Source organism: Plecotus auritus, assembly GCF_963455305.1.
Source record: "Plecotus auritus genome assembly, chromosome: 7".
NCBI classification, from domain to species: domain Eukaryota; kingdom Metazoa; phylum Chordata; class Mammalia; order Chiroptera; family Vespertilionidae; genus Plecotus; species Plecotus auritus.
In genome coordinates this window covers 8,938,917-8,954,065 of record NC_137774.1, presented here as the reverse complement: position 1 = coordinate 8,954,065, position 15,149 = coordinate 8,938,917, and the positions used below count along the sequence as shown (strand labels likewise).

At 54.2% G+C, this 15,149-nt stretch overlaps 1 protein-coding gene across 2 annotated transcripts; it reads left to right on the top strand.

The window, feature by feature from the left end:
* Positions 1-295: 295 nt before the first annotated feature.
* Positions 296-12,434, top strand: IGFBP4 (insulin like growth factor binding protein 4). 2 transcript variants are annotated; one of them, XM_080679563.1, is made up of 5 exons: positions 296-548; positions 1,048-1,538; positions 7,666-7,823; positions 8,581-8,715; positions 11,206-12,434. In XM_080679563.1, exons 2-5 carry the CDS (start codon positions 1,190-1,192, stop codon positions 11,338-11,340), a joined length of 777 nt encoding a protein of 258 aa, XP_080535689.1. In that variant the 5' UTR covers positions 296-548; positions 1,048-1,189; the 3' UTR covers positions 11,341-12,434. The 2 variants fall into 2 exon arrangements, with proteins under 2 accessions (XP_080535689.1, XP_080535688.1); XM_080679562.1 differs by lacking the exon at positions 296-548 and having other exon boundaries at positions 929-1,538.
* Positions 12,435-15,149: the final 2,715 nt, after the last annotated feature.

The following is a 15,149-nucleotide window of genomic DNA, read 5'->3' as shown; positions in this document are numbered from 1 at the left end:
GATTGAGGCAAGGGTGAAGGTCACAGGCATCAACAGGATCTCACAAAGGGCCTGGCCAACCCCAAATAGCAACACTGGAATGAGAAAAAGGCACCCCTTCCTCAAAACCATATACAAATCTACAAAGACTGCAAGAGAAATGGTGCCCTCTGGAGTTGTGCATTGCACAATTTGTATGCACACAGAGTGGCACTCTCCCAAGCCACTCCCCCCCCCCCCCAGGAGTGGGTCTGGGCAGTAAAAGCAAATATCCGGGAGGGAGGAAGAGGGTGGGCACCTCCCTCCCCAGTTCAGTGATTCCACTGGGGAAGGCAGAGGGGACCGGGGCCCACATGAACCTTGGGAGGCTGGGAGAGGAAGGGGGTTGGAAGGGGCAAGTGTGAAGAGAGTCTTAGGTCCGTGAGGCCCTTCTAGGCCCCTCGTTGTGTACCTGTACTTCTCCCCCCCCACCTCACCCGACTGGTTGAGACAGGAAGCACTCGGGTAGGGTGGAAAGGACTGGCCAGGGAGACTGAATCCGCGGAGCCCACCCGGAGTCGGAGTCCAAGGTTGTGCTCTCAGTGGGGGGCCTGGGGCCACCTTTGTGGGTCGGGATGAATCCTCCAAGGTTGGGGGAGGGGGCCAAGGAGTAGCCTCTTCGCTTCTCCAACTGCCTCCTCTCCCCTCCCGGGCTCTGGTTCTGCAGCGCCCTCGGCGGCGCCTATCAGGGCTTCCAAACTGCGCTGCTTCCTTCTTGGGCAGAAAAGGACTTTCAGCTGTAGCCGAGGCGGCGGCGGGGACTCAGGAGAGCGCCCCCTCCCCCTAACGGCTGCGTCTCCCGCTCCCCCTCTCCCTCCCTCCCTAGCCTGATCCCCCACCTCTGGGAAGGCGCTGGGGGTGTGGCCAGAGGCTGCTATAAAGTCCGGGGTAGCCGTCCCGGGCCGCCGCTCTGTCCCTTACCCCCCGCCTTCTGGACCCGGCCGAGGATGCGGCGCAGCGCCTCGGTGGCCAGGATCGCTCCTCTCCAGCCCGCTTGCTAACTTCCCTGGCTCCTTCTCTGTCCGCTAGCGGGGCCGCCCCGTCTCCCCACGCTCTCCCGATCCGGTCCTTCAGGCGCGCCGGGAGCTGCTTCCGTGTGCCTCCTGCTGCCAGCCCGCGCGCCCGCGCTCCCCGCCCGCACCTGGCGCCAGCGCCCCGTCCTCGCCCGATCATGCTGCCTCTTTGCCTCGTGGCCGCGCTGCTGCTGGCCGCCTGGCCCGGGCCGAGCCTGGGAGACGAAGCCATCCACTGCCCGCCCTGCTCCGAGGAGAAGCTGGCTCGCTGCCGCCCCCCCGTGGGCTGCGAGGAGCTGGTGCGTGAGCCCGGCTGCGGCTGCTGTGCCACTTGCGCCCTGGGCAAGGGGATGCCCTGCGGGGTGTACACCCCCCGCTGCGGCTCGGGCCTGCGCTGCTACCCTCCTCGGGGAGTGGAGAAGCCCCTGCACACACTGATGCACGGGCAAGGCGTGTGCATGGAACTGGCGGAGATCGAGGCCATCCAGGGAAGCGTGCAGCCCACTGGTAAGGTGCCTCTGCCCTTGCACGTCCTCCCTGGTGTGCGGCCCTCCCAGAAGCCCCTTTCCCAATAGGGCTGGCCCGGGAGGTCCTTGAAAATCCCCTGTGAGTTGAGGAGAAGGCAGGTAGGTGGCAGGGCCCTCCTGGCATGGGACAGGCTCAGCCAAGCCAACTGCTACCCAGTCTCTTAACAGCCTGTTGCCACTGTCAAGGAGGACTCTGTCCCATCCCTCCATCTCAGACCTCCCAAGGATGCCTACTTGGGAAGAGTAGTCTTGGCTGCTGGTGCAAGAGTGGAAAATTAAGTGACCTGGGCCAGCCCACAGCCTGCAAGTGAGCCAGATAACTGGAGGATGGGGGTGGGGATGGGAATTGGGGGGAGGGGAGCTTCCTGTTGCTGATCCCCTCACCACAGGTGAAAACCCCAGGGGTCTGAAAAGCCAGATCTTGGACTTTGACATTGAGGTGGGAGGACTGGGACATGCATCTGAGAGGGGCTTTGGTGGTGAGGGGCAGCAGAGTTGCCCTTCCCCAAAGCCCCAGGCCAGCTCACCTAGCGGTTTGGGGGGTACTGGGAAGACAGGGGTCTCTCTACGGGGCCTGGGCACCTCCTCTTGCCCTGGTACACAGGCACCCCTCTTTTTTCTCTTGGCAGGTGCCATTTGAGGTGGCAGAAAGAAGCAAGTCTGGGCTCCCAGCCCAGAGCTGCAGAAACCTAACGGGTGTGGGCTAGAGAGTAAAGAAGAGAGAGAGGGAGACAGACTTAGCAGGCCCTTTGCCTTAAACTCTTTCTTATCCTTTCTCCTTTCCATTTCTCCGTGAGCCTCTCGGTTGCTGCTCCTAATCTTTCTCAGTCTCTTTCCTTCTTTCTCTTTGTTCTTTCCTGCTGTGTCTTTCAGCCTCTGGTTTCACAAGCAACGTTCTGGAGTTCTCCTTTCCCCAGTACCTTCTGCCCACCGTCAGTTTCTTTCTCTTTCTCTGTCTTAGTACCCTTTCCTGTTTCTGCCCCTGGGGCAAATCGTAGGCAAGTGGGCCACAGCGGTCTCTTTCTGTGTCGCTGTTTCTTTGTTCCTGTCTTTCTGCTACTTTTGGAATCTCTCTCTCTCTCTCTCTCTCTCTCTCTCTCTCTCTCTCTCTCTCTCTCTCTCTCTCTCTGCCTGCCTTTCCTTGTGTCTGCTTTTGTACCTTGTTCCCTCTCTGACTCTGTTTTGCTCTCCCTGTGCCTCTCTGTCTCTTTTCCTGGTGCTTGAAGCTTCCATTGTTACAGTCCGGATGCTGGGACTCTGGCCCCAGGCTTCCTGCCCTGGGTCCCAGACCGCTCCACTTCCTCAATCCTCTGCAGCTTGTTAGCTGGAGGAGAGCAGGATGCAGGGAAAACAGGAAGGAGGTGGACCCCAGGGGTCTGGGCTTCAGACCTCCCCGCTCTTCCTGCCCCTGGGCAACAAGAGATGGGTCAGCAGAAAACATTCTAGGAGAAATGCCTGCCTGGCACCCAGCACATCTGGGAAGGGGGGCAGTCCTCGGGGAATAAGTCGCTGATCATGGGGGCAGAGATGCCGGTGCCAGTGGGAGAGGAGGGGTACTGGTACCAGACCAGACTAGGAGTGAGGGCTGAGCCCTTGGGCTCCCTGCGTAGAACAGGACCACATTCTCTTTGTATCTCCCTCCTCCACCACGGTTACCTGGCAACTGATTAGGACGGTTGGTAGCCTCCTCCTCTCACCAACTTGAACATGGGGCAGAAGAACCCTCAGAGGGTCTTGGGCACCCATTTTCCTTGGCTGGGAAGGAACACCCCATCCTGTAGTGGAGAAAAATCCATTTTCCTGGGAGCTTTGGAGAGCATGAACAGTGTAATTGTTTTGTGGGTGTCATGCAAACCCACCTCCAAGGGTGGCTTTAGGTCCCCTTCGGATTACAGGGCCCGGGTCTCTAACACCCCTCACCCCTCCTTCCTTGCCTGTCCTCCACCCACGCAGTGCATGCACTACCTGGAGAGGGAAAGGCTAAGTGAGGGGGACCCTGGGGAAACTAGGCACCTTTTTGGCAAGCTGTGTCCCTGCCCTCTTCCCAGCCATCACAGAAGAACCCTCTGCCACAGCTCGGGCCGCACAGCACCACGTGAAGGGCGCCCCCTAGAGTTGTGCAGTAGCCCTGCAAGGTCTCTGGTGAGACAAAGTGTCCAGGGCTTGGCCCCTGTCTCTACTATTCTCTTTAGCTTCCCACTAACAATAGGCCACTGTCCCTCCTAGGTCCCAAGGCTTGGGGACCTAAGCCTCTTCTCTCTGCCTTTTCCTCTTGGGGCTGAGCTTCAGCAAGTGACTGAGGGAGGGTAGCCACATGGCATGCCCCCTCCCCTGAACGGCTGTGGCCCAGTTGTCTACTATTTGCCCCAGGGGCAGGCCCCCCCTCCATCTCCAGGCTCCCCCACCTTCCTGTCCTAGCTTTCTGAGCCACAACAGGTTGTGGATTAATACCACTCAGGCCACCAGAAGTGGGGATGGGGTGGACATGTGCGTCAGAAATCCACAGTTCTGCATAAGTGCGCTGACCCTGGATTCATGGAATCTGGGGGAGTGGACAGTGGCATCGACGTTTGGACTGGGGAGTTCCTCTGGGACAGGGTTAGGGAACGTGCAGGCCAGGTTAATTTTTAATCAACACAGCAAACACTGTCCCCCCCTATTTCAGTACTGGGAATCCAGTCGTGTCATGGGAACAGGGCCTTCCCAGAATTTCTGTGCCTCTGTGGGAGGGAGGAAGGAGGAGCATAGCTGCTAAATATGATTACTTTTTTTAGTATTGGGAAAGTGAGAATTATTGGTGCCTTGGGTACCAGGAGTCTTTCTGTTTAAAGACATAGGAGCTGTAGAGATACATCTCTCCTCCTTCCCTCCCACCCAGTCTACAATAGGACCTGCCTCACAGGGTGGGATGTCTAGCATGGAGTAAGAGCTCAATAAAGTGGAGCAGTGATGAAGATGGTGATGAAGAGGACGCTGAATGGATTTAACTTGAAGCTTAAATCCTCCTCTGATGGTGGGATTTTGGGGGACAGTAGGCAACGGAATAAAGCTGGGGGACATGCAGAGGAGTTGAGAGGTAGGGCAGACTTTGATGCCTTTTCCTGCTATAAACACGGGAGGAACAGGCCAGCTGTCCTTGTCTGTGACTCTTGAGGCCAGCAGTGTGTCACAACAGTGAGGGAGACACCCTTTTGAGCAAGAACTCCAAGAAAGGGTCTGGTACCCAACATGGTGGTCTTGACTTCTCCAGCCAGAGTCCAGGGGAAGAGGAAAAAGGCCTTCCAGGGCAGGTGGGTGACCTTCCAGGTCATGCCTGGAACCCACCCACCTCACAGTCTCACGCTGGGTGTCTTGAGTGGGGCAGGGGCTGGAGTTGAGGAGGAATCATGGGGATGAAATCAGGCAGCAAGAAAGCAGAAATCCTCTAGCTTTGACCATGAACTTTGCAGCCAGTAGTGCCAAAGCTGTGAAGCCTCTTCTTTCTCTGGGTGCCTTCCCTTCCTCTGTTGCTGGAGCAAAAACCAAGGTTTCCCCTGTGGCTGCGTGTCATTGGCCTCGCTCCAAGCAGGAGCTGGAGGAGATGATGTAGTCTACCTTGGAAGCCCCGTCTCCCAAACAAGCCTTTTGGAATCAGAAGGTCAGATCTTTCAGGGGGCTAGGTCTGACTCCAGCCCCTGCTCGGAGGGGAGCCCACCAGGATTGGGGTTTTCCAGACGGCAGCACCAGGTGGCCAGTTTTGGAGGTGGGACGGTTCGGTTCATGTTTTTCAGAGACTCAATGCTCTGACACCCTCCCAAGCCAGGTGCCTTGGGGTGGGTACTTGGTGTGCTGGTCAAGGAAAAGTTACAGATTAAATGAAAAGTCAACAAGCTAGGGTATAGCCAGGGTGTCCTGCCCTAGGTCTGTGTCTGCCCAGGCTGGGTCAGAGTGCCTGAGTGCATGTAGGTGTGCACACGTGGACAAGTGTGTGTCTGGACGTGTGATTGTTTGTATATGTTTGTAATTCTTGAGTCCCGGCCTTCCTGTGTCTGAGTGGGCGGATACGGACATAGTCCAGGTACCTATGTCCCCATGAGAGACACTAAGGAGCTACTCTCCCTGTCTTTGTGTGTTCTTCTCTAAGCTTACACACAAGCTAGGCACACGTGTGGTGGGGAAACAAAAAATGGGGAGACCAGGCATGCTACCTGCTCATCTTCCCCAGGTAACCTCTATGTGACATGGGGCCCTCCCAACACAAGAACATAAGCTATGCTTCTAGGCTCCACGCAGCCCCAGGTTTCAGTGAGTAGACCCAGTTGTCCTGAATGTTATACACATCAAGGTATCCACATTTTCAAATATCCACTAATAATCCCTCAAGCTTTGGTCATTTGTGGACTTGGACTCATAGAACCTCAACATTGGAAAGCCTGGTTGCAGTTGAACTTCTACTCCAGATGTCTCTAGATTCTTGAGGCCTCAACCCCTCGGACGCCCTACACCTTAGTACCGTGGGGCTCTCTACCTCCTAAGACAGCCCCATTCGTAGAAAACTCTTCCTTACTCCTTGAACCCAAGAACATTCTGCCCATTTACCAAGCGGAATAAGGGTCACTGCAAAGTAGCCCTTTCCTTTATGGCCATGAAAACACACTCAAAGGAAAGACAGTAAAAACCTTTCCAGGTTTGAAGGGCGCTCGAGTTGGTGGTACAAGTGAGTCCCCTCTGGACTGTCCTTGGGATGTTAAGTATGCTGAGGGACGGGGTATATCTCTGCTCTGTTTATTTCTTCCCTTCGATTCCTCTTTCTAAGCCAGCCCGCTACTCGTGACAGAGCCTTCTTTCCATCCTTGATGACTCAATTTTATAAATAACCGTTGGTGTGGAATCTTGACAAAGACTTTCTGAGGGTCTCGATTCTTCCTTGCTTGGTTTTTCTTCATCTGTGTGTTTCTCCCCACACTCCCAGGACGAGGAGAATAAAAAGAGAGCTGACCTCCCCCTTCAGCCCCCAACTCACTCTGGCCAGGCAGAGAAATACCGTTCGACCCAGAGGCAGCTCTGGGTCCACTGCCATACTTGGAGGAACCTGCGAACGCCTCAGGAAAAAAAGAAATCCTGACACAAACCAGATGTAACCTTCTGTCTGGCCGCCAACGTCTGCAATGCTGGCAGGGGCTTTGCATTCAGGCCGGCCGTGAGCTGCTAAGCTGAGCATTTCAGAGGAGGCTCTGATCTGCAACCCCTTTCTCCAGCTCAGCCCTGTCGTCTGGATTTGGTGGCCCGGAGGGAGAAGCAGCAGTTGCAATTGGGTTTTTCTTGAGTTCAGATAGAGTCTTCAGGACATCCCAGGGAGGGGGTGCAGGCCCAGCCTTTCCACCCCCATCTCCAGATCCCCAGTGCCCTGACTCTGGGCAACAGACATGGACTTTGGAAGGGGTCTGAAGTCTAAGGGTATAGGGGACTGAAGGGATGTGGAAGGTATTCTCTTGGTCCTAGGGCCACACAGAGCATTACACAAGTATACACACACTTACTTGCACATGCAGGCATACACACCCACTCCTACTTTTCTCCTGTCCAGCCAATGGGGAGAGCTTGTTGGGTTGGATTTCTCATCACTCGTGGAAACTTTGATTCTGGCCATTTGGAAGAGGGTCAGCAGGGCTGACAGCCCTGGGGATCCTGTGGCTGGCTCAGCCAGACGCTGAAAAGAGCAGGAAAGGAGACAGGAAGAGAGAGCAGATGGAGAAGGGGGGTGGTAGGAGGAGCTGACTAGGAGAAAAGATCCAGTGGGGGGCCCCCCCTGCCTGCCTCAGACCTCTCAGCAGAGCCCAGGGGAACCTCCCGTCTGGGCAGCTGCAGCTGGTGACTCATCTGAGGGCCGGACTGGGTGGGGTGAGGGGCAAGTCAAGGACTTCAAGAAGAATAGTCTCCTGAGGAGTTCCAGGGGAGTGGGAAGGAGACGGGGGTGCTGTTTTGACTTTTTCCTGCTCCTAGACCCCCGTGCTTTCTGTGTCAGGTGGGAGAGCCCCCAAGAAGCAGAAAGCAGGTGGGGGGCTGGGTTGGGGTGCTGCTCTGTCGTTTCCCCGTGCTGACCTCTCCCCATCTTGGCCTGATTGCAGACAAGGATGAAGGTGACCACCCCAACAACAGCTTCAGCCCCTGCAGTGCCCATGATCACAAGTGCCTGCGGAAGTACTTAGCCAAAATTCGAGACCGGAACACCAATGGGGGCAAGATGAAGGTCATTGGGGCACCCCGGGAAGAAGCCCGGCCCATGGTGAGGACCCCTGACCTCAAATGCACATGTTCACAGGCACACACACCACCACCACCACCAATCTGGCCTATGTTCATCCAGTAAACATTCTTTGGATGCCTACGGTGTACAGTATACGTTGTCAGGATCCAGAGAGTCCTCATTCCTTTCCTTAAAATTCCATTCCTGCTTGGTAGTTCTCTATATTGGTACAGCCGAAGTGATTTTTAAATACTGAAATACTTCTATCCTGGTTGGTTGCCCCAAGCTTCCTGATATTTCTTGGCCCTTCTCTTGGATTCCCCACCCCAGACCTTCTCAATCTCTAAAGGGTTAATGCTGGCCATAGCAGGGGGCCTTGGGACCCTGTTTCAGAGTCCGGCAAACGTCCTTTCTGACGGATGGTTCTGATGGCTCCATGCCTGGATCTTACAAGTTGTTGATTGTGTGATTTCATTCATCCCTCCTGCTTAGACATCACCCCCTTCCAGTCCTTCTCCATAGGTTTCTACAGCTCCTTTCCCACAGGGTTCCTTCCCTTCACACCTCTCCTTTTTAGAAGCTCTTTGGTCCGAGATTCTGTCTTCAGTGTCCCTCTGCTCTTCCCATCAGTGTCTTCAGAACCCAAGCCACGCCCTTCACCTCACTGGGTCCTGACCCTGACCTCTGGGCTTTGACCCTCCTTTCAAGGCCTTCCGTCCTGAGATGACCCCCATCCCTGGTTCTCCTGCCCCTCTTCTCTTCTGCTGAGCAGTTTCATCCTCTCTCTCTCCTCCAGCCCCAGGGCGCCTGCCAGAGTGAGCTGCACCGGGCCCTGGAGCGGCTGGCCGCCTCCCAGAGCCGCACCCACGAGGACCTCTACATCATCCCCATCCCCAACTGCGACCGCAACGGCAACTTCCACCCCAAGCAGGTGGGTCACCATCTGTCTCCTGCTGGGCCCTGGCCTCAGCTCCCGGGGCATCAGACAGGGTCATCCAGGGTAGATGTCTCAGGAAGGGGGAGGCTCCCCAACCCCTAGGAACCTCCCCAAACCTTCTCCCAGCTTTAGGACCTCAGCTCATTTTGCCCACATCACTCATTTTGGGATGAGGAGACTGAGGCCCAAAGTCACAGAGCAAGTTAATGGCAGACGAACTATCCTGCTTCCCCATCCAGGACTATTTTCACCTTCTGATTCACAATCTGAGATGTTTACCTGGTACACCTGCCAACCTCTGCCTCCCATCACTTTCTCACTCATCCTACTCCCTTCCTATGAGTAGTTCTCCTTCGTCATCAAATGTCTGTCTCCCCTGGAAATGGAGGGACTAAGTCATGAGGGGTTAAGGAGGAAACAGCCTGACCCTTACCCCAAGTTGAGCAGCCAAACCACTTGGGGTACAGCCAGGATGGAGGTGATGCCAGATCTGACAGCTGGAGTTAGGGGCTTCGGGTGGAAGCAGAGGAAGGAGGTAGGCAGAAGAGAAGACATGAGTGTAGAAACCTCTGTGTCCCTCATACCCTGGGTTCCTCTGACAAGCCACCAGGAAGCTGGGATGTTCAAGAAGGCTGGCCTGCTCCAGCCCCATCTCTGGCCTGTCAGAGTTGGGCCCACATGGAAGGGTGGTATATCTGGGCAGAGCACTGGGGTGCCTCGTGTTGGGTGTTCCCTGGGAGCCCTGGCCTGGATCTCCTTCTCCAGCCCCTTGTGGGCATAGACACACACATTCTCACACCTCACGCTCTATGATAAATCCTCAAAGTGGGTTGCCATGCAGCCAGCAGAGGCCTAGCTAGGAGAAGAAAGGCTGCCCCCGAGTCTATACATCCCAGCATGGCCTGAGGATGTTATGAGTGGTGTGCAATGAGTTGGCAATCAACGAGGCCCCCCCTTAAACCAATGCCAAACCTATCTGCAACCTTTTTCCCAACACCAATTATTTTAGTCTCAATTTTAAAAACTTTTTCCCCCCTAACTAAACAAAACTCTGTTTTTAGTCATAAACTCTGTTAGAGAAGGTTTAGGTTTACAGAAAATTGAGCAGGAAGTGTAGAGTTCGCATTTACTCCCCCATACCCAGTTTCCCCTGTTTTTTTTTTAAATTTTTATTTTTATTTTAAAAATTTTTTTAATTGTTTGAAGTCCAGTTTCCCCTGTTACTATCTCATATTAGTGTGGTACATTTGTTATAATTGAGGAACTAATACTGATACATTATTAGTAACTAAAGTCCATACTTTACATTAGCTTTCATTCTTCGTGTTGACATTTCTATGGGTTTTCTTCCCCCAATTATTTTTCCTACTGAAAGGTCTGACCCTTGACCCTTGATCCCCCAGACTAAATCTGACCCTTGAGACAACCTTCACTTCAACTTTAATCCTGACTCTTTTTTTTAAAAAATATATATATATTTTATTGATTTCAGAGAGGAAGGGAGGAGGGATAGAAACATCAATGATGAGAGAGAATCTTCAATCGGCTGCCTCCTGCACGCCCCCCACTGGGGATCGAGCCCGCAACCCAGGCATGTGCCCTTGGCTGGAATCGAACCTAGGACCCTTCAGTCCGCAGGCTGACGCTCTATCCACTGAGCCAAGCCAGCTAGGGCTAATCCTGACTCTTAAATACACCTTTGCCCCCTGCCTTCCCTATGCACCCCCGCCCCCCTTCCTGTTCTAATCCCAACCCAAACTTGAGCCCAACTGCTTTAGTTGTTCTAACTTTGACCTCTATCTTTATCCCAACTCTATTTCTGACTTGGACTCTGAGTCTCACTAAAACTCAAGTTTTAGTCATAATTCCCAATTCAACTGCAATTCTTTATCCTGATGGTATCATAACTTCAACTTGGATCCCACTATTACCCATAATCCCATTCTTTTAAAAAAAAACAACACAAATTTATTGATTTCAGAAAGGAAGGAGAGGAGAGAGAGATAGAAACATCAGTGATGAGAGAGATTCATTGATTGACTGCCTCCCGCATGCCCGCAACCTGGGCATGTGCCCTGACCGGGAATTGAACCCCGTGACCTCCGAGTTCATAGGTTGATGCTCAACCACTGAACCACGCCAGCCGGGCTTTAATCCCATTCTTAAAAGTCCCAACCTAATGAGAACACACTCAAAACATCTCTGACCTGTACCTTAATCTTTCAAATCCAGCTTCACCTCTAAATCCTATGATCCAATTCCCCCCTAGGAAGGCTATAGAACTTCCTCAGGGCCCTGCCTTTTAAAACTCTCTGGACCTTTCCTTCTTGGCCAAGTTCTCGCTCTACTTCAGCGAGCTCAGAAGATTTGTGCTCATGAGAGAGCTTCTGGCCTCAGGGGGTGTCGTGGAGCAATTGTCTGATTTTGGGACCGTGCTGGGATTGGGGTTCAGCTGACTGACCTCTCATGCCCTTGTCTTGACAGTGCCACCCCGCCCTGGATGGGCAGCGTGGCAAGTGCTGGTGTGTGGACTGGAAGACAGGAGTGAAGCTTCCGGGGGGCCTGGAACCGAAGGAGGAGCTGGACTGCCACCAGTTGGCTGACAGCTTCCTCGAGTGAGGCCTACCAGCAGGCAGGGGGCTCCCTGCCCCCTGCTCCCCCTCCCCCTGGAGGCTGCAGAGCTGACCTGGAGCCTGGATCTGAGTCCTGGCTCTTCCTCTGGCCCAGAAGTTTTCCTCGGCATGTGTGGTGTGTGTGTGTGTGTTGATGAGCATGGATGTACCCTTGGGGTGAGCCGGAGCCTAGGGGTGTCCTCTTGGGGCTTAGATAGCCTAAGAGGTCAGAGTGGCAATGGGGAGCCCTGGTGTGTTTCCAAATTGACCCTGGATTCATTCATTCTTTTATTCATTCAAGTCATCTAAACACATTTACTGGCTACATATTACATGCCAACTCTAGTTCTCAGCCTGGGGTGGGGCGCTCTAATTCTGACTTCCTCTGATTTGGACATTGGGACCACCTCCTACAAGGTGAACACAAGTCTGTGGGAGAAGAGAATTTCCATGCCCATAATCCGAGGAGGAAAGTAGATGTGTACCTTGACCACTGTCCCGCCCTCAATCTAGTGGTAGAGTGGAGGCCACAGGGAAGGTGTGGGGTAGCAGATGGCTCAATGGTCAGGAGACCAGACCCGCTCCCAAAGCTAAGGGCTGCCAGGCTCCTCTTCTCTTCGTCCCCAGGCCCTCCAAGGGCAAGGACCTGCAGAGAGACAAGCCTACTTTGGGGCTGGGGTAATGCCATCTGCTTGGTTGCCTGGCAGCGGAATCCCTGCTGTGGAGTAGGGAAGAGGGTCCTAGGAAGGCCTGCAGGACAGAGGGCTGGGGTGGTGGGGCCCCTGTCTGAGCAGTCAGGGTGGGAGGAAAGAATGTGTAATTGGCATGTGTGTGCCTGATGGAGAAAAGGACCGTGTAATGGGATTGGGCGGGAGTGAGGGACTTGCCTGGGGTCCTGTTTCCTTCCATTTGTAGTCAAAGCCACAAGATCACCAGGATGACTCCATCTGGCTCACAGCCTGCGCCTCTGCCTCCTGCTCCACACCTCCTTCCCTACAGCTCCCGCCCCTGTACCCTGCCCCCTGGGCATTTTCTGGCTTTGCTGGATGGAAGGAGACTTAGGGACCTACCAGTTGGCCATGATGTCTTTTTTTTTTTTTTTTAACAAAACAAAACAAAACAAAAAAACAGTACAATTGTGTTTTGCTTATTTATTTAAATCAGAGACAGGGTTGTACCAGGGATGGGAGGCCTATCCTATATGGTAGAAGTATTCTAAGACTCAGCCAATTCACCATCCGCTCCCTGCAGCCTCTTCCTGAGGGGCCTCCCTGTCCCCCAAGTCTGTGCTGTTGGTGTTCAGACTCCTGGTGGGGAAATACTGGCTTCCAAACGGAGGGAGGGAGCCGGACAGCCCTGCTGGGCCAGAGCTATTCCTGGGAGCAGCTGGTGTGTGAGGCTGGGGCATTTCCCAGGGCATCAGGCAGGTTGGGTCTGCATCTGAATTTGGTTTATTAATTTGGGGGCAGGGGAGGCACTGCCCTGAAGCTTGGGAAAGGGGTAAACTTTCCACCACATTCCACAGCTCTGCGTCCTTGGATTCCTGATTGGGGGTTGTGCTGAGATTTGATTCTGATGGGTCGAGGGGTCAAGAGTGGGGGCATCCTTGATCTTGCTGTCTTGGGCACCCCAGGCTGTGGGCCTTTGGTGGCAGCCCCCGAATTTGTGCCCACATGGTACGATTGGATTCCTGGTCATTTCCTAATGTCCCTCCCCTCCCGGACCTCTGTGCCAGGCACTGATTTCTTGGGTGGAGGTCCCTTTCTGGGAATTCACAGGCAGCCTGGGGGTCCTGTGCACCGAGCTGCTGCACTCTGGGGGAGCACCCTCCTGTCTGGTCTGGCCTCTGGGGGAGCACCCTCCTGTCTGGTCTGGCCTCTGGGGGAGCACCCTCCGGCCAGCTCCTGGATTCCTAGGCCCTCCCCAGTTCCAGAGGTGCTGCCAGGCTCTCAACTTCACTGGCCTCTGATGTGCTGGCACCTGTGCTATCTGCATCTGGAGTCTGGGGCTGCAGTCCTCCCTCATCTCTCTAGCTCAGCCATCCAGTCTCCCTGAGGCACCATCGGCTCCTGGCAGCAGGAGATAACGAACAAAGTGACAGAGCGGAGGGTTGATCTCTGACCACTCTTCAGAGACCCCCCTACTTGTGGGGCCAAGGCCAATGCATGTTGGGGTAGGAGGTGGGTATAGGCTGCCGATTAAGTTCTAGGTCCCTAAACCAAACGCAGGAAAAGTTTCTTTTGGTCCCTAAAATATCTATTTTTTTAAAATATATTTTATTGATTTTTTACAGAGAGGAAGGGAGCAGGATAGAGAGTTAGAAACATCGATGAGAGAGACACATCGATCAGCTGCCTCCTGCACACCTCCCACTGGGGATGTGCCCGCAGCCAGGGTACATGCCCCTGACCGGAATCAAACCCGGGACCTTTCAGTCCACAGGCCGACGCTCTATCCACTGAGCCAAACCGGTTAGGGCTAAACTATCTCTTTATTTTTTTATTTTATTATTATTTTTTAAAATAAATTTTTATTGTTAAAGTATCTCTTTAAATGCCCCAGCCTCACACCCTGGGCCATGCGTGGCAGGGGGTCCTTTTCCTTTCACGGGCCTCCGGAAAAAGCAGGGTCTGCTTGGGAAGTAGTTGCACACATGGCCTGGGATGTGCCTCCGTGATACATGTATACTGATGGTGTGTGTGCGCGCGCGTGCGTGCGCACGTGTGTGAAGCAGTGGTTCTCAGCCTTCCTAATGCCGCGACCCTTTAATACAGTTCCTCATGTTGTGGTGACCCCCAGCCATAAAATTATTTTCGTTGCTACTTCATAACTGTAATCTTGCTACTGTTATGAATCATAATGTAAATATCTGATATGCAGGATGTCTTAGGCGACCCCTGTGAAAGGGTCGTTCGACCCCCAAAGGGGTCGCGACCCACAGGTTGAGAACCGCTGGGATATAGCAAAGTGCTACCTGAAATGTGAGAGTGTGGGCCTTTACAGGGCACATATACCTGGTCTGGGTGTGTATGGATGAGTGCATTTGTGTGGTGTGTCCCTGTGTGGGCTGCTCTATGAATCTGAATGAACGTGTATGAGGTGAGGCGAGAGGGAATAAGAAATTCAGATATGTACTTCCCTCCTGGCTGTGAAGGAGTGACCCTCGCTCATTAGGTGTCCCCTGCAGGGCTTGGCAGGGAGCTGTCTAGCATCAGAGAATAGAGGATGTGCACCTGGGTGGGGGCGTTCCCTACCTCACAGAAACACCCCACCCCCACCCCTGGCGCTTGCCCCCATGATCCAGGAGCCAGGTCGTAGGTGTCAAAAAAGAAGAAAATAAGGGCAGCTCAGTGTCCCTGTGGACACCCCCCTGGGCGAAGTGAGCGGTTTGGGCAGTGTCGCTGTGGGAGGGAGAAGCGGGCTCCAGAGAGGACCTGCCGGCCTAGTTTGCACCAGGCCCTCCCACCCTAGATTCCAAAAACCCTTGAAATGGTCACCCTCGTTGCTACAAGGCATCAGCATCGCCTTGTAGCAACGAGGGCAGAGGTAGAAAGGAGGAGATGGCAAGGACCAAACTATTATGTCCTGGTGGGCCACCACACCTGGATAAACGTAAAACCACAGCCCTCAGCGCTCTGTCCTGCTCCCCCTTCCCCCTCCCCCCAATGTTGTCCCGCCCCCCCCCCCCCACATGGCTTGGAGCAGGGGCAGGGGGGACATCTTGCCAGGATCTCTAGGCCATAGGTGCCGAGCCACATCAGGCATTTGGTTTCCATTTCCCAGCTCATTAGTGGCGATCCAGCCCTGATGTCGGCT